The 24,035-nt window shown below is 42.1% G+C and overlaps 1 protein-coding gene across 2 annotated transcripts in view; it reads right to left on the bottom strand.

Annotated features, from left to right (window-relative positions):
* The window catches only part of INTS4 (integrator complex subunit 4), a 71,245-nt gene that overhangs the window by 1,899 nt on the left and 45,311 nt on the right, over nucleotides 1–24,035 (bottom strand). Inside the window, exons 16-23 of one of the 2 annotated variants that reach the window (XM_084895009.1) lie at nucleotides 23,350–23,443; nucleotides 20,198–20,278; nucleotides 16,449–16,579; nucleotides 11,146–11,175; nucleotides 8,216–8,275; nucleotides 6,587–6,746; nucleotides 6,223–6,366; nucleotides 2,484–2,604 (exon numbers count right to left, since the gene is read on the bottom strand). In XM_084895009.1, the coding sequence (XP_084751135.1) occupies nucleotides 2,484–2,604; nucleotides 6,223–6,366; nucleotides 6,587–6,746; nucleotides 8,216–8,275; nucleotides 11,146–11,175; nucleotides 16,449–16,579; nucleotides 20,198–20,278; nucleotides 23,350–23,443 (821 nt within the window). The remainder of the gene's footprint in view (nucleotides 1–2,483; nucleotides 2,605–6,222; nucleotides 6,367–6,586; nucleotides 6,747–8,215; nucleotides 8,276–11,145; nucleotides 11,176–16,448; nucleotides 16,580–20,197; nucleotides 20,279–23,349; nucleotides 23,444–24,035) is intronic. The other variant, XM_084895010.1, reaches the window with a different exon arrangement.

Genomic DNA, 24,035 nt, shown 5'->3' with positions numbered 1-24,035 from the left:
AACCAGCATTACTCTCCGGTACCAGACACAGAATCAGCTCCCCCCTGTGCTTTTCTCTTCTGTCCCAGACGGCTATTGCCAACCCCTGACCAGAACCCAGCCTTGGCTCACAGCATTTTCAGGAGCCAAACCCAGGACAAACTCTACCTGGTCATTATGCCTTCGCTTAAGACTAGGGTAAGACTAACAATTCAAGTCACTGCCATCAGAAGAAGAGGGAAAGGAGAGAAAAGAAGAAGGAGGAGACTGGGAGAAAGAGACAAAAGATCATCTGTGACAAATCATGCAACCTACTTGTCATATTCTGGAAAAATATATCTCTTATGAGGTATCATTCTTATTCCCATCTTATAGATAAGGAAAATAAGATAGAGAGGTAAAATAACTTGCTCAGGGTCACACAGCAAGAGAGATAATTTGGAACCTGGTCCATGTGACTCAAAGCTTCTGACCTGGGAGCACCCTGCCTCTCAGAGGTCAGGCCATTCGTAGAAGCTGTGAGGAACTGGACAGAGGAGCTCCCTACTAACCCAAAAGCCATCTCCTGGATTAGAAGAAGGAGGCAGAGCTACATTCAGAATGTTTCACCTTAGTGTCCCAGGTCAGGAGCAAGGTACAGTAGGGGGGGGGGGGGGGGGATGGATTTGGGGGTTAGAAAATGTGAGTGGGAGCTCAGTACCGCCATGGACCAGCTAAGTGGGCCTCCACTTACACACCCATAAAATGAAGAATAGAATACTACTTATCCCCAGAAAGTTGGTCTAAGGATCCAATGAATTTTAAGTACACGTTTAAAATCCCATATTAAAATTTCATTATTTGTTGAGCACCTACTATGTTAGGTATTAGGGACATTGGATATAGAAGTATTAAGGATATGACATAAAAACAATCAAGTTTTTTGCTTTCTAGAGAAACTGACATTCTAATAGGAGAGAAAGGCAGTAGAAAAATGAGAAAACATCTAACATTAGTAAGTGCCATGCAGAGGATTATAAAAGATTTATAACAGTGCTTGGGTTGCAACCTCTCAGAGGAAGTAAGTGATCCTAGATGAGGTATAATTCTTGGGGCTCAGGGTAGCCTGGATTGTAGTCCTGGTTCAGACAATGACTTGCTATATGACCAGGGGCAGGTAAGTAGGCCCCCTGGACCTTTCAAGCTCCTCTGAGCTCTAGCGTGCTGTGATACACACCTCAAGCCATGGCCTTTCCATGACAAGGCTGTCCCTCAGCCTTTCCCCCACATCTAGAATCTGTTCATCAGAAGGGATTAGAATAAGGAATTCTACCTTCCTGTGGGGCTAGAGGTTTGGCAACTAGTACAGAAACATCTCAGGCAGTAAGATTATGGGATGAGGGATATCAGGGATGCTTAGGGAGGCAGGTCCTGGGTAAAAGCATTGCTGGATGCTCCCTCAGGATGAGTGCCAGGCCCAGGGCCACCAGTCCCCCGAGGGGGCTGCCCTGACATTCAACAGCATTTCTTCTTTGTTGAAAACTTTATATAAAGTCACCTATAAGTAGCACTTATAACCTAATACCCCTGATAGAGGGAAACCATTAATAATGGCATTCAGTAGTTACTGATGTATTTTAAAATACAGTGAAAGAAAATTCCAGAAATCATCTAATTTCTTAAATAAACGAAACTTGGTGGCATTAAACACTTTCTCCAGTAACGGCCATGCTTCTGAACCATCTTGAATGATTTAGGAAATACCAGCAAAGCCAATTCTCCCCCACATTTTAGGTTCTGTTGACTGAATCTCCTTTTGAAGTTTTCAAAGCAGTGTTATGCTTGAAATGTAATGTCTTTGCACTTGTGTTCTCCCATTTTATTCTTACAAATTAAAGAACAAACTCTGCAAACTCCCTGTCTTTTCACAAATTATTGAGGCTCTCTTCAGCTGCAACATCATCTTACTTTGTGTTACTCCACAAACCAGCCCATGCAGGAGGGGAGGACAGGAACTGCTGTCATTTTACTTGTTTGGGGGAATTAACTAAATTGTTCAGATACAAAAACAGAATGTATTTAAATGTCTGGTAAGAAACACAAAACTGTTTAATTTCCAGATAAAGCAATCTCAGAACTAACTAGCAGACTGGGAATTTTCATCTTCATTGGAAAGACAAGGAAACATTCAGAAGGGAGAGTGGCTTGTCCAAGATTATGCAGCAAGTCAGCGGCAGAGTTAGGACAGGAATGTAAGCCTCCTGGCATCCAGCCCAGGGCTCTTTCCATGAGACTCCATTCTACTATAGCCTATATATCACCTGACAAAACCCTGTGCCTCTTGCAATCAAAGCAATACAGCAAATTAGTCTAGATGTACCCGGTTCGAGATGTTAAGCTCCCTAAGAAATCAAGTACAACTCTCAGCAGGCCTGATTCAACCATGCGAAAACTCTAATGCTTAAGGGTGGATGTGATCCCCAGGAGCATATTTTTCTGCCCACGCTGGCCCGCTGACTCCTTACCTGTCCAGGCAGTGTGGGAGAGATACACCTGAGTGATGAGCCGGTGCCGCCCTGGGCCAGGGTTCCGGAAGTCTGCAGGTTTGGGGTGGATCATCTGCGCCTGGCCATCTGGATATAAGACCTAAGAGGTGACAAATATGAGAAAAAGAGGCAGCAAGAGCCATGAGCTTTTAAGAGAATTGCTGGTGACATCTGTTGTGAACCCCATAACAAGAGAGATAAGAGCCCTTTCAAAAGGCTGCTCCTTGACCAGGGGGCCTCAATGCTGACATCGTTAGAGCCCCTGCCCAGCACAAGGCAGAGTTTGGTAATGTGTCCTGAGTCCATGGAGAACAAATAAGAGGAATAAAGTGTCTCTAATAAAATGTCTTAAACAGGGAAAATATTAATCCTGATAGGAAAAGCCTTCCCAGGAACCCACCAGGATGACTCTCTCCCTCCTGGCTCTGAGTCATTCCGTGGCCCAGCATCCATCACCATCCACCCAGTATGAAGAGTAATTTTGTAGCTGTATTCTCCTCACTAGGTTACAAGTAGCTTGTCTGTCTCTTTCTACAGAGACAGTGCTCAGTGAAGGATGGCTCTAATCACTGGCCAGTTTTTCAAATCTCACAAACTGCCAGCGTTCTTTCCTCGGCATCTCAGGGGCCCCACCGCTGTCTGTGGAAAGGGCCTATTACATTCCTGCACAGGAACTAAATGAACAAATGGAGCTTATCCTGGAACCACACAGGACCTACACTATGTGAACATACTGATAAGGGCAAAGTAGGGAACTGCATGGGTCTTTCAATTTGAAACTAGGAGGCATGTCTCAGCTCCTGCCCCATAACCTCATTTCATATCTTCTTAGAACTCAGCTCCCTTTTTGTACCCCCCCTTTTTTAAGCTTCTACTTACTACTCTATCTCCTGGCCCCAAATATATTACCAAAAAAAAAAAAAAAAAAAAAAAAAAAGATGCAGCTTCCTGACTCTTGGTATCTTTAAGGACAAAACTTGGGCTTAATTTTTTTTTTTTTTTTGAATTTTTAAAAGATTTTATTTGCACCAAACTGAAAATTATTGGGAAACAAGATCTGAAATGCTTCCTGGGCTTCATTTTTTAAGGAGGGACAGGGAAGGACTGAAACAGTAATGAGCACGGAAACAGAATGATAAAGGTAGCAGAATTTCCCACATTCTCAGCAAATCTGCCCTGAGTGAAAGGCCCTGACCATTCTGTGAAATGGCCACTGGAAGCCTTCATTCATTCCTCCCAAGAGCAGCTTATAATTCTGTGGCCCAAGCAGGTCAAGGGAAGAAAATGGCTAGTATGAATTATATTCTGAATTTCAGAAAACCTAAAAGATAAAAAAAAATCCCACCTCCTCTATCATCAGGTGTAATCTAGTAGCCTGAATTGGGCTCACCGAAATGTGACTGAATGGAGTTCCTGCACATTCTGCTTCAAAGAGATGATACACATTATTGTAACAGAGAATATAGTCGTGACATAATCGCAGTGGTGTTCACTGCTACAACCCTAGCACCTGAGCACTGTGCAGAGCAGGAGCATTGTTCAGGCCCGATGGCCGGACTGGATAGCACTCTGCAATCAACGTAATTGCCTCAGGATCAGACAGTGTTTCCCATCTCCTCGACTGCAGAGTCTGGCCATGCGTGTAATGGAGCTGCTCTGGAAGGGGTTTCCAGTGCAGATGACCCTTAGGTATCTTTCTACAATCTCATTTATGCTGAGTTGTCAGTGAATGTTTTTTTCAGGAACAATGTGAAACAGTGTACATTAGAATCACCTCTGAGCTCAAAAACCAACAAAATCTGGTACCCATGGACCTACTCTTAGGATTCTGATTTACTGGTGTAGACTGAGGCCTATACGTCAGCACTTTTTAATGCTTTCTGAATAATTCTAAAGTGCAGCTGGGGGTCCTGGCTGCATACCTCAGCTGGTTAGAGTGTCGCCCCGATACACCAAGATTGAGGTTTCTACTGCCAGCGAGTTACACATAAGAATCAATCAATTAATGCATTAATAAGTGGAACAACAAATTGATGTTTCTCTCTCTCCTTTCCAGTCTCTCTCTCAAATCAATAAATAAAATAAAAATAATTTTTAAAGTACAGCTAGGGTGAAAACCACTAATGTGTGTATGTGTGTTAAGGAGTTGAAAGGGGGCATCCATAAAACAAAAAAACAACTGCAACACGACTTCACAGCCAGCTTAGAATTAGCTCTCTCAAGTTCTCATGATTTATAATAACTCCTGCGGGGAAGCCAGTTTTTTCCCTCTACTGACACCAGCAGCAAATATTATCCCCTTTAAGGCCTGACTGATCCTTAACTTTTCCCTGCCTGCTCCAGGCTATATTTCTGTCCTCTGATTAGACTTGCTGTGTTTGTTTCTTCATATCCCTCTTTCCAGAATTCCTCTTTTTGCTCTTATCCTTTGCTCTTACTCATCCTTTCAGACCTTACATCTCCACAAAGCCTTTTTTCCTCCGCCTCCACCACACTCTCCAAATTAAGAGCCTCTCCAGAGTATTTAAAAAAATTTTTTTAAGTATATTGCAAAAATTTTATACGTCAAAAATTGAATACCCCTGTAGGGGAGGAAAAGTAATTTTCTCTCTATACTTCTAGGTTCTTGGCTAGAACCATTTGTCTGTCTCCTTGAAATTGAGCATCTTGAAGGCAGGAGTACTGACATAATTACCTTTGTAACACTAGCACTTAGCATGTACAATAGAGTAACGATTATTGCATGGAAAGAAGGAAGAATGGGTGATGGATAAATGGGTACTGCTCTTTATGGGGCTTAATTGCAGACTGTAAACTGATTACTATCTCTAATACATTTCTTATATCTCCAATATATCTACTTGGAAAAAAATACTCCCTACTGACTGCTCTTTTCCCACCTATTAAGTTTGGTTTGCCAAGCTGACCCACCCAACAGCGAAAGGAACTTGTTGTTACAGCTTGCTTGAAGGCCTGAGAGGATCAAGTCTTATCCTCACCAGTAGGAATATAAAAGGCCCTGTCAGTTAGTGAATCCTTAGTGGGCACCAGGGGCTTTGTATGCATCACCTCCTTTCAATGTCAAATATTCCTGTCTGTTAGCTGTAGAATCTGAGGTGCAGCATTCAAGGTAACTTGCACCAGACCACACTCAGAAGTAAGTTGGGATTCAAGCCCAGGCTCTTTTCCAAAAAGACTCCTCTCTTCTTCCTCCCCAGTTTCCATCCTCAGGCAGAGATGAAAGGGGTGCTAAAGTTATTATTTTTAAAAATATATTTTTAGCCCTAGCAGGTTTGGCTCAATCGATAGAGTATCTGAAGGGTCCTGGGTCCAATTCAGGTCAAGGCACATGCTTGGGTTGTGGGTTCGATCCCTAGTAGGGGGTGTGCAGGAGGTAAATGATTGATGATTCTCTCATTGTTGATGTTTCTATTGCTCTCTCCCTATTGCGCTTAGAGAGAAAGGAAGAAGGAGAGAGAGATAGAAACATCAACACTGAGAGAGAATCATCGATTGGCTGCTTCCTGCAGGCCCCTCAGTGGGAATTAAGCCTGAAACTCAGGCACGTGCTCTGATTGGGAATCAAATCCATGACCTCCTGGCTCACAAGTCAACACTCAACCACTGAGCCACACAGGCCAAGCAAGGGGGTGCTAAAGTTAAATGTTTTGTCACCCAGTCAATATAGAAGCTCTGTGGGAACCAAACGCTGACAGACCTGGACCTTCACAGTGCTCTGAGGATCCTGCACATGTTCCAGAGTTGCATCAACATCCAGGGCCACCACTAACCCCGATGTAAACCGCAAAGGGTTGTCTGACTCGCCGGCTGGCTCAATAATGGTGGCTGAGGCTTTGTGGATCTGTGAACAAGAGGAAAACATGATGATTCTAAAGCCAGGTCATGCCTGGGTAACAAAAAATATGCTTGCTTTTCTGTCTACTTATCTAATGGGTGGGCATGTGGGAGCCAATCAGAAGAAAGGCCCTCGCCCCGTGGTTCAAACATGAAAGCTCATCACGGTGAGCAGCTCTGACTTTCTGGCCAGACTTCGCCTAAAGGGCTATACCACAGGCCCTGACCTGCTCTGGAAGCGGGAGGTGCAGGAAGGTACTCTGCCGCAGCATGGTCTGTAGGATTTTGACCACTTCTGCAGGTTTGGATGTTATGAGTCGGGGCATAAGGTCAAGAAGTTTGTCCACAAAGCTGTCTTGCAAGTGGGGCAAATCAGCGATGAAACACCTGGAGGAACAAACAGAAACAAATGAATATGCATTCATTTTGCAAGAGGCTGAGCTCCAAATATCTGCCAAGCCCCAAAGTAAAGAACTGGAGGAGCTCATAGTTCCCAACTGAGACAGCCAACTAATTATATCCTACTGACATGGTCCTCATAACAGCCTCATTTATGAATAACCCATTATATGCCAGGTTACTCCTAAGTATTTTACATTACCTTACTTAATCTTCCCAGCAATCCTGTGCACTGTTAGAATTATTTTTTGATGTTATAGATTTAGTAATTAATTTAATAAATATGTCTTTAGAATTTATCAAATGCCAAGTACTATTCTAGACATGGGACATAACAGTGAATGAAAGGGAAGAAAAGGACTATCTTAATAAGCTTATATTCAAGGGATAGGAACATTTAGACTCAGAGGATATTTCATTGAGGCTTAAAAAAGTTAAATAACGTATTCCAAGCTTTGATTGATTCCACAGTACTTACACTTTTTGGAAGGGTTAGTAAAAAAATTAAATAAATAAAATAAATAAATCATTGAGGAGGTGACATCAGTAAAGGGGCTCACAGGCTAAATTAAGAAAAATTTACAGCTCTAAACAAATGAGGAACTTTTAACAATTGTCACCTTTCCAAAAAGCTCTTCAATCCAACTGTGCAAAAACAGACTACCTTAGACAACCTAAAAGCAAGAGGCATGAACTTAGTTCAGATTAGAAGATAGAATCTTAGAGCCAAGTTTAATTCATTTGCTGGAGAACAGCACCTATGGGTGAAGGGTGATATTGCAACCCAGCCCTATAGGAAGCTATCATCACCCAAATGAAAAAAGAATTGGACAGTTCAATCATAAACCTCAGGTTTGGTAAAGTTCATGGTGATAGGGATAAGGGATGGCAGAATGAGTCATCAGATTTAATGGAGTGCTTTCAAACCCTATAAATTCCTCCCTCCTAATATTACATTGACAGTACACCACAGATTTGGTCACTACCTGGACTCCCACTCATCTACTGCATCTGTTTTAACTGATTTGTATTATACAGAACTGAGAACACTATTTTCCAAAATAAAAGTTATTTTTACTTTGGAATAAGTCTTGCAGATTATAGAGAAATATGCAAGTGTAAACAATGGTTTAAGAACAGACAAGTTGTGAATTTTCAACAAGAGTGAGTTTTCCCACATAGTTCTTGTCTTTTTATGGTCCAGCTGAGTGCTGAATACAAATGATTCTGGATGTTTTTATTATTCTAATGTTGTACACTTAGGTTTGAAGCTATGATTAAAGAGGTTTATATACCACTAAAGAAAATACACTAATGAGGGTACATTGGAACAGATAATAGTTTGACTGCATGTGCTAAACCAAGAATTTGGGCTTTTAATAGCTCTTGTTGCTCTATAAATGATATTCTTTTTATATCTAATATTTAATTAACTAGACGAGTGGCAATATACTTACCTCTGGAAAAAATCCACTTCCTGTAAAAACTTTTCACACATTCCAAATAGGAGGTCAACTCTGGATAAAAGGAAAAAAAAGTTATTTGCTTGTGAAATGTATGAACTGAAGAGTGAGAACCAAAGCCCAAGAATTCTGAGTCTACGTGAAAGGAGAATGAGCATATAAAAATTTAACATTATAAAAATTTATCTCTAAGAGAATACAGGACTGCTAATGGACCTAGGGAGAATATATGCCAGGATCACAAGACCCGACTAAAACACTGCAGTGTCCATTAGGCTCAATGACATTCAAAATCAAAGACTCTCACAGGCCACCCCTGGCACCAGACTCACTAAGAATATAGCGCAGGAGCACAGCGCGCAGGCGGTGTGTGTCATGGTCCTCCTCGGTGGGAGTCCTTGCAGCAATACACTCAGCAGCCCACAGAGCTGCTGGGAACTTTGACTCTGCAGCTGCCAGGTTGAGTGCAAAACGAGATCTATATCAGGCAAGTGTGGAGACCATCCTGGCTTAGAAGCCTAATGCTCCACAGGTGCTAACATCCCACACACTATGGGAGAACTGATAGGAATTCCTTCCAGGGTCCCCATTAGGGGTATGCTCAGTTACAAGAATCGCTGTACTCAATGAAGCCCAAAGCTATGGGGTCTACATCATTATTGTTCCTTCTAGTCTACATGCAATTTTCTCAGAGATCATTTTTCCCATAACAGTGTTACCTAGTAATATAGTTGACACTACCAGGTTTTCAGGGAACAGACCTAGAAAGTTAACTGAAGGTCAAATTCTCATGCAATAAGGGGGAAAGGTTTTGTTACTTTAGTCTTTCTACTAAAATGTAAGTTCCATGATATGTTTCCTGACATAAGCAGTTATTCAATAAATATTTGTTGAATGGATGAATGAATAAACGAGAAATGGCAAATGGGAAACTTACTCTACAAGCAACATTCATTTAAATTGTTTCCTAAACAGGTAGCACTTGAAACCTTCTTAAGTCTGCTGAACTACCAGAGTGGAAGTGAAATTGATAGGTTAACCCACCAAAGACCTCCAGGTGAGAAAGGGAGGATGGCAGAATTCTAGCTAAGCAGGGGCTGAAAAGAAAACAATTTTGCCAAGCAGGGCCATTTTCTGGCCTACTTCTATAAAACCAGCTGGAAGAGCTTACAAGCAATAAAAAACAAAGGTTTAGAAACTTTCCCCAAAACACACAGGTAGGTTAACCTACATACTACATAAGGTGGGCCTCACCCTAGCTGGTTTGGTTCAGTGAATAGACCAGGGGTCCTCAAACTTTTTAAAGTGGGGGCCAGATCACGGTCCCTCAGAGAGCTGGAGGGCCGGACTATATGAACTACTAATTCCTACTGTAACACCTCGGCTGCGCTCACTGCCCAAAAAACCTGGCGGGCAGGATCAGACTCCTCTGCGAGCCGCAAGTGGCCCGCGGGCCGTAGTTTGAAGACCCCTGGAATAGACTGTTGGCCTGAGGACTGAAGGGTCCTGGGTTTGATTCAGGTCAAGGGCACATACTTCAGTAGCAGACTCAATCCCCAGCCCTGGTCAGGGAGGGTGCAGGAAGCAACCAATCGATGTGTCTCTTTCTTTGTACCTATCTCTCCCTTCCACTCTCTCTAAAAAGTCAATGAAAAAGTATCTTGAGGTGAGGATTAACAAAAATAAAATAAAGTGGGCATCTACCACTTAGAATATTGAAAAGGAACACATACCAAGCCATATCCTGGTGAAATTTCTGAACTACTTTTTCCTTGATGTGAGAAAGGAAAGCAGTGGAAGAGTGAGGCCCATTCAGGGAAATTGAACATTGATTTACAACTGTTGGGAAAGCCTACACCAATTAACAACTTAAACTAGTCTAGACTTTCATGTATAAGTATGCAAAGACAATGGAAAATTATTAAATGTTATGAGGATAATTAGGAGCTGAAAAGGAGATCAAGCAGACCTCAGTGAAATGAAGTCAGGAAAGAAAACACAGAAACCTTTAAAAAAAAATTTTTTTTGAATAAGTAACCATTGTGAAATTTAAGAGGAAATCTGAAGGTATACTACATTAATAAACCAAGAGAAACTGCTACAAAAAAAGGCAAAGAGAATAAAGCACACTTGCAAATAACCAGTTCAGCAACCCTCCTTATCCACATTTTCATTTTCTACAGTTTCAGTTACCTGTGGACAACAGTAGTCTGAAAATATTAAATGGAAATTTCCAGAAATAAACAATTCCTAAATGTCAAAATCCATACCAATCTGGGCAGCATGATAAAACCTCACATCATCTCACCAGCAGCATGAATCACCCCTCCGTCCAGCGTACCCACACCGTATATGCTATGCACTCATTTGCCACTTAGTGGCCATCTGAGCCCAGTGCTTAAGTTCAAGTAATTTTTATTTTATTTAAGTGACCCCAAAGCACAAGAGCAGTGATGTTGCAATGTGAATATGCCAAAAAGAAGTTGTACAGTGCTTAAGTGAAAAGGAATGTATGTATAGGAGAAAACATAGTGTATGTCAGGTTCAATACTACCTATGGTTTTAGATACCCACTGGGGGTCCTAGATCGTATTCCCTGCAGATAAGGGAGGACTACTGCAATAATGAAACCAACAGGAAAAGAATACTAGAAGGAAAAATGATGATAACTGAAATGGTAAATTAAAAAAGCATAGTGAGCAATTTACTCACAATATAGAGTAAAGCAAACAAAAAATATGAAAGAAAGATAAAATACAGGAAAATAGATCCAGAAGATGCAGCATCCAGTATGAGGCTGGATTGGATGGAAAAAGCAATAACTAAAGAAATAATGGATGGGGTGAAAACCCTGATCTAAAAACAGGGTTGAGACTTCAAAGTCCCAATAAAGGTCAGTAAGAATACTGAAAAGAAACACATACCGAGACATATCCTGGTGAAATTTCTGAATTCTAAAGAGAAAAAGAAAAGTTTACAGCTTTGAGACAGGAAAATTAAGCTTCCTACAAAGGAAAGAGAATCAGACTGACATTAGACATCCTGGCTGCCACATTAAATACTAAAAGGCAACAATCATGCCGAGACTGGTTTGGCTCAATGGATAGAGCGTCGGCTTGGGGACTGAAGGGACCCGGTCAAGGGCATGTTCCTTGGTTGCGGGCATATCCCCAGTAGGGGGTGTGCAAGAGGCAGCTGATCAATGACTCTCTCTCATCGATGTTTCTAGCTTTCTATCTCTCTCCCTTCCTCTCTGTACAAAATCAATAAAATATATTAAAAATAAATAAATAAATAAATAAATAAATACTAAAAGGCAACAAACAATATTTACAGAGTTCTGAAAGAATTCCATCCTATATAATAAAAGGGTATCATGCAAATTGACCCTAATGGTAGAATGACTAGGAACGACCAGTTGCTATGATGCACACTGGCCATCAGGTGGCAGATGCTCAACGCAGGAGCTGCCCCCTGGTGGTTGGTGCGCTCCCACGGGGGGACCTCCGCTCAGCCACAAGCCGGGCTGACAGCTGAGAGTGCAGCAGTGGTGGCCTCTGCAGTATTAAGGATGTCCGACTGCAGCTTAGGCCCGCTCCCAGCCTAAGCTGTAGTCAGATATCCCGTGAGTGCTCCCTGGCTGCCAGAGGGATATCTGACTGCCAGCTTAGTCCTGATCCCCTGGAGAGCGGGCCTAAGCCAGCAGGTGGACATCTCCTGAGGGGTGCTGGACTATGAGAGGGCACAGGCTGGGCTGAGGGACCCCTTCTCCGCCCCCCCCAAATGCAGGAATTTTCATGCACCGGGAGGGCCTCTAGTTTATATATGAGAGCAAAGAAAAGCAGTTTCAGAAATGCAACATCTCACTGAGTATACTACTTATATACTTACTCTGAAAAACACTACTAGAAATGTGTTCCAAGTCAAATGTGATACAAAAAGAACAGTGAAGGGCAAATTGGGGTGAATAATCTTGATAATTTATGTATAAAAATTAATGCATATTTTAAGAAAGAATCCTTAAAATAAGAGCTACATTATCTATATATATAAAAGGCTATTATGCCAAGTGTCTGTCTGGCCAGTAGCTATGATGCACACTGACCACCAAGGAGCAGATGATCAATGCAGGAGCTGCCGATCTGCAGCGACTTGGCAGTGGCAGTTCTTGGGTGACCTCCAGGAAACCAGGGAGGAGGGAACCCAACTCCTCCCAGGGGCACGCTATTCCACCTTTGTTTGTGGGCTATGTTGTTCCTGGGGTACTTTCGGCCGGAATCTGGTTTACTGTACCCTTGCATTTGTGTTCCACACCCAGTATGACAGCAACTTTGAACCTTTTGCACTCTGGGACCCCTTGGGGGATGTTGGCAAGACGATTTCGGTCCGATTCCCACAGGCCAGGCCAAGGGACCCCACCTGCCGGAGGGACACCCTGTGAGCCATGGCACCACCCCAGGTATGGCTAGCCAGGGAGGGACTGTGGGAGGTTGGCTCCAGGATGTGTCTGGCCCGTCTCACCCAGTCCTGCCCCACCAGCTGCCTTCTAATTAATTTCCTTTCAACATTCACGGATATGTGCACAAGGCCACTAGTAAAAACATAATAAGCTGAAACCAAATTCCAAATTAAATAGTATGAAACAATTAAATAAAAGCACACTAAAACTTGCCTTTTGGTTTGAGGTGATCTTGATAGAGGTGCTCATAAGTTCTATTTGTTTTATGCCAATAAGTATAAGTTTAATAGATTTATTAAAGATAGTGAAAATAGTATTTATACAACTAATATGAGCTTTTATTATCAGTGTTTACTCTGAATGTATAGGAAGTATTTTAAGGGCTTTATATATAAAATTCAATAATCCTTATAATAACCCTCTGAGAGAGAGGCAAGTACTATTATTTCCCAGTCTAATTTATCAGAGGAACAAAGTGAGGCACAGTTTTATGTAATTTATCCAAGCTTACTACGTTTGCAAGTGGTGGAGTCAATATCTGAACCCATTCAGTAAGGTACCATAGCCCTCTTAAGCACTATGTTCTGCCTTTCACTTAGGTTATAGTTAGGGCACAGAATTTTTAAACCCCTGGAAGAAGAAGAAAACAAAGAAAATAATTGATCCACAAAAATTAATTAAGAAAAATAGGCCCTAACTGGTTTGGCTCACTGGATAGGACATTGGCCTGCAGACTGAAGGATCCCAGATTCAATTCCAGTCAAGGACATATACCTTGCTTGTGGGCACATCCCCAGTATGGGGTGTGCAGGAGGCAGCTGATTAGTATTTCTCTCTCATGGATGTTTTTAACTCTCTATCCCTCTCCCTTCTTCTCTGTAAAAATAAATAAAAATCAATCCTATATAATAAAGAGGTAATATGCAAATTGACCATCACTCTAACACACAAGATGGCTGCCACAGAGGGCCAGCAGAGGAGGGCAGTTGTGGGTGATCAGCCCAGCAGGGGAGGGCAATTGTGGGCAATCAGGCCAGCATGGGAGGGCAATTGGGGGCAATCAGGCCTGCAGGGGAGGGCAGTTTGGGGGGGGAGGGGGCTCTGTAAGGGAAGACAGGGGCGACCAGGCCGGCAGGGGAGGGCAGTTAGAGGTGACCGGGCTGGCAGGGGAGGGCAGTTGGGAGTAACCAGGCCTGCAGAGGAGGACAGTTGGGAGTGACCAGGCCTGCAGGGAAGGGCAGTTGGAAGTGACCAGGCCTGCAGGGGAGGGCAGTTGGGGGGAGGGACCAGGCTGGCAGGGGATGCAGTTGGGGGTGACCAAGCCGGCAGGGAGGGGGCAGTTAGGGGAAATCAGACTGGCAGGCAGAGGTAGTAGGGGTGATTAGGCTGGCGTGGGCGGGGGGGGGGGGGGGGTGGCAGATAGGGGCAATCGGGCAGGCAGGCAGGCAAGTGAGCAGTTAGGAGCCAGCAGTCGCACATTGTGAGAGGGATGTCCAAATGCCAGTTTCAGCTCAATCCCAGTGATCAGGCTGAAACCGGCAGTTGGACATCCCCCGAGGGGTCCTGATTGGAGAGGGTCCAGGCTGGGCTGAGGGGGAATCCCCCCGCCACAAATTTCGTGTACCTGGTCTCTAGTCAATGATGAAAGAGAATCATTGGCTGCCTCTTGCACACCCTACAATGGGGACAGAGCCACCAACCCAAGCATGTGCCCTGACCTGGAATCAAATTGTGACCTCCTGGTTCACAGATCAACACTCAACCACTGAACTACGCCAGCTGGGCTCCAATTCATTCTTCATAGAACCCCCATGAGATAGATGCTGTCATCATTCTCATTTTACAGACAAAGAAACGAGCCAACAGTTTAAAACGCTGACTGTAATCAAACAACTAATAAGTGGAGAGGTCAGGAATTGACTGCCTTGGAGAGAATTTACTAGTCCCTTTTGAAGAGGAAAGAATGGTTCCTGGTACTAAATTTTAAAAGAAATCTATCAAGCCTAAACCATTTTGGCTCAGTGGGTAGAGTGTCAGCCTGCGGACTGAAGGGTCCCGGGTTCAATTCTGGCCAGGAGCATATACTGCAGTTGCAGGCTCAATTCCCAGCCCCAGTCAGGGGATGTACGTGCAGAAACATCATATTGATGTTTCTCTCTGTCTGTCTCTCCCCCTCCCTTCCCCTCTCTCTAAAAATCAATGGGAAAATATCCTTGGTTGAAGACTATCAAAACAAACAAACAAAAAGAAATCTATTGGATCGGCAGCTAAGTAATTGCGGGTTTCACACATATATGGCTTCAGTTGAATTTTTAGGTTTGCAGACGTAGTACAAATGTAAAACACATTTTGTTATTTGATAGTTGGCTACTCAGCTGTTAATCAGTAAAAAAAGTTTTTTGATCTGTTTTGTAGTTTTCGTTTGGCGTTCGTTGAAAAATGGAAAATCAAAAGGAACATTTTCGTCATATTTTGCTTTTTTATTTCCGCAAAGGGAAAACGCATCGCAAGCTCATAAAAAGTTATGTGCTGTTTATGGTGACGAAGCCTTAAAAGAACGGCAGTGTCAAAATTGGTTTGCCAAATTTCGTTCTGGTGATTTTTCACTCAAAGATGAAAAACGCTCTGGTCGTCCAGTCGAAGTTGATGACGCCCTAATCAAAGCAATAATCAATTCAGACTGTCACAGTACAACATGTGAGATTGCAGAGAAGCTTCATGTATCACATACATGCATTGAAAATCACTTAAAACAACTTGGCTATGTTCAAAAACTCGATACATGGGTTCCTCACGAACTGAAAGAATCACAGTTAACGCAATGCATTAGCAGCTGCGATTTGCTAAAGAAACGTAATGAAAATGATCCATTTTTAAAACGACTGATAACTGGCGATGAAATATGGGTTGTTTACAACAATATCAAGCGGAAAAGATCGTGGAGCAGGCCAGGTGAACCAACTCAAACAACATCAAAAGCTGATATTCATCAAAAGAAGGTTTTGTTATCAGTTTGGTGGGATTACAAAGGAATTGTCTACTTTGAACTCTTACCACCCAACCGAACGATCAATTCTGATGTCTACATTGAACAACTAATGAAATTAAACAATGCAGTTGAAGAAAAGCGGCCCGAATTGACAAATCGAAAAGGTGTTGTATTCCATCATGACAATGCAAGGCCACACACATTTTTGGTCACTCGGCAAAAATTAATGGAGCTTGGTTGGGATGTTTTGCCACATCCACCATATAGTCCTGACCTTGCACCATCTGATTACTTTTTGTTTCGATCTTTACAAAACTCCTTGAATGGTAAAAATTTCAATAATGATGATGATGTCAAATCGTACCTGATTCAGTTTTTTGCTAATAAAAACCAGAAGTTTTTTGAACGTGGGATTATGATGCTGCCTGAAAGATGGCAAAAGGTCATTGATCAAAATGGGCAATACATTACAGAATAAAGTTATTTAGTTCCATGAAAAAATTGTCTTTGATTTTCTTTAAAAAATCCGCAATTACTTAGTTGCCGACCCAATATCAAGGACGATACAGATGAAGTCCTATGTTGTGCTGTAGGCAATAAAGGTTTTTCCAGGGATCTAATCTAATCTGAGAACAAAACTTGGGATATCTGAAAAATTGTATTAATATCCCTTAGCTAATCTTTCCTAAATGTCATTTCACTTATCATTAACTATGGTGAGATCTCTGAATGTCTTTGAAAGGATCGTACCACCCCTTTGGGTTAGGTGCACATCTTACCCTCGAGTAGTTCGTGCTGTTACTATAAGTTGCAAGGCTTTGGCCTGCAGCCTCATATGATGTATAATCACCACCTGCTTATTCTCCACACCACTGTACATGAACTCCATTTTGTAGGTCTCTTCCATGATCTATAAAGAAAAGGTAGTTAATGATCAGTGAAAATATCAAGTCTTGTACTACCTGGTTTGGCTCAGTGGATAGAGCATCAGCCTGAGAAGGAAGGGTTACAGTTTGATTCAGATCAAGGGCATGTACCTTGTTTGCAAACTCCTCCTGGGCCTGGGCCCTCGTCAGAGTTTGTGCAGGAGGCAACCAATCAATGTGTTTCTCTCACATCGATGTTTCTGTCTTTCTCCTCTCTCTTCCACTCTAAAAATCAATGGAAAAATATCCTTGGGTGAGGATTAACACACACACACACACACACACACACACACACACACACACTCTATCAAGTCTTCCTTGAGAACAGCACAGAATTGCAGGTGAATCTCTAAACTGAGGGTTGTTTTTTTTAATACCTATATTTTAATTCTGAACTGACATTTTTAAGTGTTTATGTTGAGAGAAATTAACATAATTTGAGAGAAATTAATGTGTTGAGAGAACTGTATAGTATGTCTTAAATTTTTCAATTGAAAAACAAAAGACTGTTCTGGTAATAAAATCACCTTGGTTGATGACGTGAAGATATGAAAGTTTAAACATAGATAAAATAAAAAGCAACATTTGTTACCTTAAAGCCAAACCCACTGTGCGGTGAGGCAAAATGAATACACGCTGTATATGAAAACCCAATCCCCAAGAAAAGCTCTCAAGAATTTAGCATCAAGAACCATGAGCCACCTGTTAGTCATCCAGACAAACTGTTTTACAGGCATGGAGTTTGGGATAAGTGCAGCAAACAACACCTACGTCCTCAGCTCAGGCCCAATGCATCTTAAACTCTTGCTCCATTCTAGCCAAACCAGCTACTTCCACCCAAATGATGCTTCTCTTCCCCTTCTGTGCTCACCTTCCTTTGAAGGTTTTGGGGTGAGAAAAATGACTCCAGGCTCGCCTATGACTAAAAGGAAGACAAGATGTTTAATTTCTTAAACATCAGTTTCCCTATCTGTACGTAGGGAAGAAATAGGACCAATATTATAAAATGTAAAGGATTTAATGGGGCATGGAAAGACCTTAACACAGTATCTGGTACACAAAATTATAATTATTTTCCCCTCTTTATTCTAGACTCCTGCTCCCTGGTCCCCTCCCTCCCACCATGGTCCATTCTGGCACTCTAATCATTAAGTTCTACTCCCCTACAATAAACTGTATAGCAGGTTTGAGAGGAAGTCTAGATAAGACTAGAGGGAGTCTAGAATAAGAGTAGTAGAAAGAAAATGGACTCTGGGTGTCAGAGGCTCTGGGCTCAAAACCGACTATTACCTATAGCTCTATGAATTTAACCTTGCTGAGCCTTAACTTTTCCCCCCATAAAATTAGTTTAATACTCATTCCTGTCTAATGAGATTATTGTGAAGCTTAATTAAAATAAACTTGAAATTATTTAGTGAATTGTAATGTAGCTTTCTAATTGGTCACAATCACTCAGTTATGTACAGTTCACTATCCAGAAGAGTTCACCAAATCCCAATACCTAATAATGAAGGAAAATTGCTCAAAGCTAGAAAGAAATATACTCAAAGCAAATAAAATGAAATGCTTCTTAATGAACGGAGGAGAAACATAAGAACCTTTTAACATTCAAAGATGGTACAGGCTAAAAATATAAATAACCTGAAAATGAGTTCATCTTCATTTTCAGATAAAAGTCTCATGATATTTTTTATTGGATTTTAGCATATCTGAAATACTAACTGATAATATTTTAGAACACAAAAGAATCTTAGAAATATCTCACTGAATGGCCATATTTTATTTTATTATTATTATTATTTTTGACATGTTAATTCCTTTATTTTCATAACCACTCAGGCTGCCTGCGTCCCTGGAGGATGGAGGCAGCACGGAAAGCAGACATCCCACTGGTTTCCCATGAACAGAGGTTAGACGTTTGATGCAGACCAAAGCCAGACACTGGTAGGAGGTGGTCTTTACTTCCATTACAGATTCTCTTTGTTTCTCAAACACATGCCACGGGAGGAACCGAACTTAACGATTACACACAGACCCCCGAGAGGGGCAGGAAAAGCTGACCCATCGTGCTGGGCTCAGTGCGGGTAGAATTAAGCAGGTACAGGGACACAGGAAAGCACGCCTACCCAATCGCTCCAAGTTGGTCTGATTGTTTCCATGACCACAGTGACCCCGGGAGCTATCCCCAGTGAGTGCCAGCGGAGCAGCAGTCTGGCCACACGGCCCAGAGCTCGGCAGGGCCGGCTCCACACCCACAGAATGCATGGGACACAGGGCAGGCAGAGCTGCTGGCAAAGAACAACGGGTGCAAGCGCGGCCCTGCGCTTCCAGACCTGACACCGAAAACGAAGCGCAGCTGCTGCGGATGTGGGGAGCAAGTCAGGGAGACCCGACGCCCCGGTGCTCCCACCAGTGCTGGAGGGCACCCCGAAACTATGACCCAGAACAGCACCCTATAAGGACTGGCTAACATGGGCTCCAACAGCCCGTACTGGGTCAGACCCCAGTAGCCATTGGTGGGCAGGCGGGAGGGCTCACTGCTCTGGCACCCGACTGCCCTCTGACCCCACTATCAGTGAGTCCACTGCATGGGTTTTTAATTATCGGGTAACACTGCACAGCTAGACATGCCCAGACTCCGCTCTACCTCTGTGCTTAGAGCTATTCTGGCACCTGCCTAGTCTCAGCTGTTTATATCAAGTTACCACATCAGTAGCTGAGGGAGCGGCTTTCTAGAGTTCAAGACACGCTGCAGCATGACACTTGTGAAAGGTGACACAGGGAGCATTGTTAGTCATTAGACTTGGACCAACACATCACCATCAAGGCACTTCAGAGCTTAGGGAACTGTGTTTTTTTTGTTTTATTTTTTGCTTCTTGACAGGCAAGCTGGGGTCCTCGGAGAGAATTTACAGAGACACGTGCACCTCTCAGCAGAGGGAACAGCACTTCTCGCACTGACAGACTTGGACCTGGCTGGCTCAGGCACTAGAAACGTCCACGTGCTACTCACGGGGGAGCAAGAGGCCATCTCACTACCTGGCCCCCAAGTACGATCAGACGATGCCAGTGGCTGACGGCTACCTTCCTCAGCAAGCTGGGGAGTGCCTGCCCACCTCTGTGAGGCAGCACTGGGCATGTGAGCAGGCCTGCCCGTGCGCAGTGCCAGTGCCAGGAGCAGTGCACTACATTCTGCATCCAGACACGTTCACGTAGGTCTAGAAACCCGACGTGGCAACTAGTCTCCAATCATTATCCTGCAAAGGTTTGGGCGTTTTGTTTCCCTTTTATGTTTTTAAAGGATGAATGGCCATATTTTAGAGAGGAGAAAAAAACCAGGGAGGTTAAACAATTTGGTCAATATCACCCAGCAAATTATAGGCATTCCTGGGTCTAGAAGGTCCCTTGACTGTAAAGCCAGTGCTGTGACCCCTAATTATGTATGCTGCTTCTATCACTAACTTCTGTCATTACACGCTGACACTGCAGAGACCACATAAAATCTGTGGAGCCAAGATAAAGTGTGAAAGCCTCTGGCCCTACCTTGAATGAGGTAATTCCTGGACAGAGATCTACTGAAGAGAAGGTCTTAATTAGCTTACCTGTTTTGCTGCTGCTGAGGCCAAATCACTCTGCTTCAAATACAAAGGGGCGGCCACATTCCACAGCTTTTCTTGTAAGGCCTACACACAAATCAAGAGAGGACAGAAGATGAACACAGAGATCACAAAGACTGGCATATCATTTGAGACTGACATGTTTATTTCGCTTTGAAAATCTGTCATAATCAGGACTTCCTCTCAGTCTTGTTTTTCAGGAAGGAAGGGAGAGGGAGAGAAACAGAAACAACAATGATGAAAGAGAATCATTGATCGGCTGCCTCTTGTACTACTGGGGTCGAATCCTGACATCCTGATTCATACATTGACATTAAACCATTGAGCAATTCCGGCCGGCCATTCCTCTGTCTCATTCTTTTAAGCCAATCAGCCCCACTTATGGACAGAGAGGAAACCAATGGTTTGCGCTAAGTGAATTCCTCCCTATTCAATCCAATTTCTAGCCCAAAGGCCTTATATCCAGGCCCAGTGCTTGCAAGCAAAGTACAGGAGCCATGAAGGTCTCACCAGAATGTCTAGGCAAGCCAGCTTCCAAGGCTCTGGGCCCTTCTTGTTCCCAGAGCCAGTTTTCCCTGATTGCCTAAACCCTTCTTGTTTGGCTGAGGTTCTTTTTTCTTTGCCCCACGGTCACTGCTCTTTGAACAGCCCCATCACCTTACCGGCACAGCTTTCCTAGTTTACAACCTCGCTCAAGCTTTCTATTCAAAACTAGCATGTAAAGCCACAGATGTCACCTTCTATCTCTCTTCTCTTCTATCCATCCACATGGCCCATCTCTCATCTCTTGTCTAAATCTCTGCTATAGTCTCTAATTTCTACAGTCCTTTTTTTTTTTTTAATATATTTTATTGATTTTTTACAGAGAGGAAGAGAGAGATATAGAGAGCTAGAAATGTCGATGAGAGAGAAACATTGACCAGCTGCCTCCTGCACACCCCCTACTGGGGATGTGCCTACAACTCAGGTACATGCCCTTGACCGTAATTGAACCCAGGACCCTTCAGTCCGCAGACGATGCTCTACCACTGAGCCAAACCGGTTTTGGCTCCACAGTCCTTCTTACTTATAACATAATCAAATGACATTACAAAGAACTTAGAATAACACTGTCTAATGGAAACACATAGTAAGCCACATATGTAATTTTATATTTTTTAGTAGTCACATTTTTAAAAGTAAAAAGGAATAGGTGCCGAAACCGGTTTGGCTCAGTGGATAGAGCGTCGGCCTGCAGACTGAAAGGTCCTGGGTCGATTCCGGTCAAGGGCATGTACTTTGGTTGCGGGCACATCCCCGGTAGGGAGTGTGCAAGAGGCAGCTGATCAAAGATTCTCTCTCATTGATGCTTCTAACTCTCTATCCCTCTCTATTCCTCTCTGTAAAAAATCAATAAGATATATATTTTTAAAAGGAATAGGTAAAATTAATTTTAACAATATTAATTTTATTTAGTGCAGTATATATCACCAAGATAACACCTTTTCACTATGCCATCAATCTTTTAAAGATTACTGAAACAGCTTACATGCTTTTTTCACACAAGTCTAAGAAATTCAGAGTGAATTTTGCACTTACAGCTCATCTCAATTTGAACAAACAAAATTTCAAGTGCTCAATAGTCACATGTACCTGGTGACCATCATATTAAGTAGGTCTAGACTAGAGATATAGAAATCTTTAAATCACCCAACCCATACTATCTTATCAGAGGTATTGCTTTTGAATATTTGCTTTCAATCATTTCTCAAATGCATACTTTCATATAGTTGTAGTCAGAAAACTGAAATAATTTTGTATGTTTTATTGGTACATAACATTACGTATTTAGTGATACTGTTACTAGTATATAATTCTTCATGATGATCATTACTGGCTACAGAATATACCTGGGAGTAGATGTGCCACAGCTGAGTTAGCTCATCCCCAATTACCAAACACCTGCCTGCTTGGGTTCTAAGTCTGGGTCCCTTACTCACCCTGCCACTCCGTGACACTGAGTAAACAACATAGTTCTGTGTTCTTTTTAGGAGTAGTCTCTTCTCATTTCTTACTAAAGAAAAGTAAATTCTTCTCAAAGGCCTTCTTGTATTCCCATGGGAAGACAGTAAGCCACAGAAGAAGGAAAATGACCAACAGTGACAAGGCACTCACTATGCACTGGACTCTAGGCTGAGGGCATTCACACTCATTTTCAGTCCTTCTCTGGGTTGAGTTATTATTAGCTTGGAAAAGCCATCAACTTTGCAAAGGGGCATAAGTAACATTTTTGGACAATGGAAATGTGCTATATATTGACTGTGGTGGTGGTTATACAAGCCTATACAATTGAAAGACTCTATCTTGCTCAACAGGGGCTGTTTAAATCCCAACGCACTTCAGTGTACAAACCCATATTCACATATATATACAAACTTGCAAAACCCTAAGCTCACACATCTAATAGTGAGAAATAAGAAACTTTCTCATTTGTTTTGACTTTAAACAAATATCATTAATCTCTTTAAAGACTAACATTTGGAACTGAAGCCAAGATAAAGGCTTATCAAGTAAGAAGGGCCCTCCTAAATCCTAAGCCTATATTTATAGCAGAACTCTGCATTCTGCTGAAGGTGAAAGCTACTGAACTCATTTAATTGGTTTCCAATTCTGCCAACTGAAAGTTTCTTGAGTACAAATTTTGTGAGAATATATATATATACCACCTACCTTATATGAAATGCCAGCAAGTTAGCCTTTTTAAGAGCAATGAAATCAACCTTTGACTTATTTTACTTTGATGAAGTGAAATTAGCATTTTATGAAAATAAAAGTTCATATAAGTTCTTTGTTAATCAAAGTATTAAAAAAAACAATAAAAATACTTGGGATTCTAAAGAAAATGATTATGTACCTGATCTGCTCTAATTACATAATGATGAAAGAATGCTACCAAATTTTAAAAATTCAAATTTCTATTAAAGTTAACAATTATTTAGTTAGAGCCAAATACAATTGCACAACAGAATACAAAATTCTCCATTGCTAAGTGGCTGCAGAAGGCCATATATTTTTCCAATTACGGCCTCAAACTCTGCCAGATCTGTTAAAGTGTATTCTTAGCATCACACTCACAAGTACAATGGGTCCAAACCAACCTTGATGAGAAGAAGTTGACACCGAAGATAGGCAGCAGAGAAGTCAGCTACTCCTGCCAATTCAGACTGAAGTTCTCCAAGTCTTTGCAGATCCCTATAGTAAACAAAACCACAAGCCAAAATAGGATAAGGATAGTAACAGCAACATAATAATCATGTCAAAGCATTTTGCCATTTTACACCTAGTAAACCAGTAATAAATTTGAAAACAGCATCCAATGCTGGAGTGGTTAGAATGAAGTGGTTCATTCACGCTGGATAATAGATTAAGCTGATACAATTCTTTGGAAAGTGAAATTGTACTATGTTATAAAAGTCACACATATGGTCATATATTTTGATCGGTAGCTTTATGCTAAGAAGTAATTCTAAAGAAAATCTTCAATAGAAATGAAATGCTCCATGCCTCATAATAATCATTATGTGGATTATTATAGTAAAAATCCAGTCACTAGTTAAATATTCAATGGAAGAGGAATTTTAAACATTACTGTATATTCAGTCAATGAAATAAATACTTTATAGCCATCTATACTAATATAAGGGTAATATGCTAATTAGACCAGGAGACCTTCCAGACGTCCTTCCAAAGACATGGTGGCGGGACCAAGGCAGAGGCGGTTAGGGGAGGGCAATTGAGGGCAATCAGGCTGGTGGAGGGGGGCAGTTGGGGGCGAGCAGTCAGG

Source organism: Pipistrellus hanaki, assembly GCF_964339955.1.
Source record: "Pipistrellus hanaki genome assembly, chromosome: 9".
NCBI lineage: Eukaryota > Metazoa > Chordata > Mammalia > Chiroptera > Vespertilionidae > Pipistrellus > Pipistrellus hanaki.
Note: the sequence above shows the minus strand (reverse complement) of the source record. Positions and strands in the feature narration are given on the sequence as shown.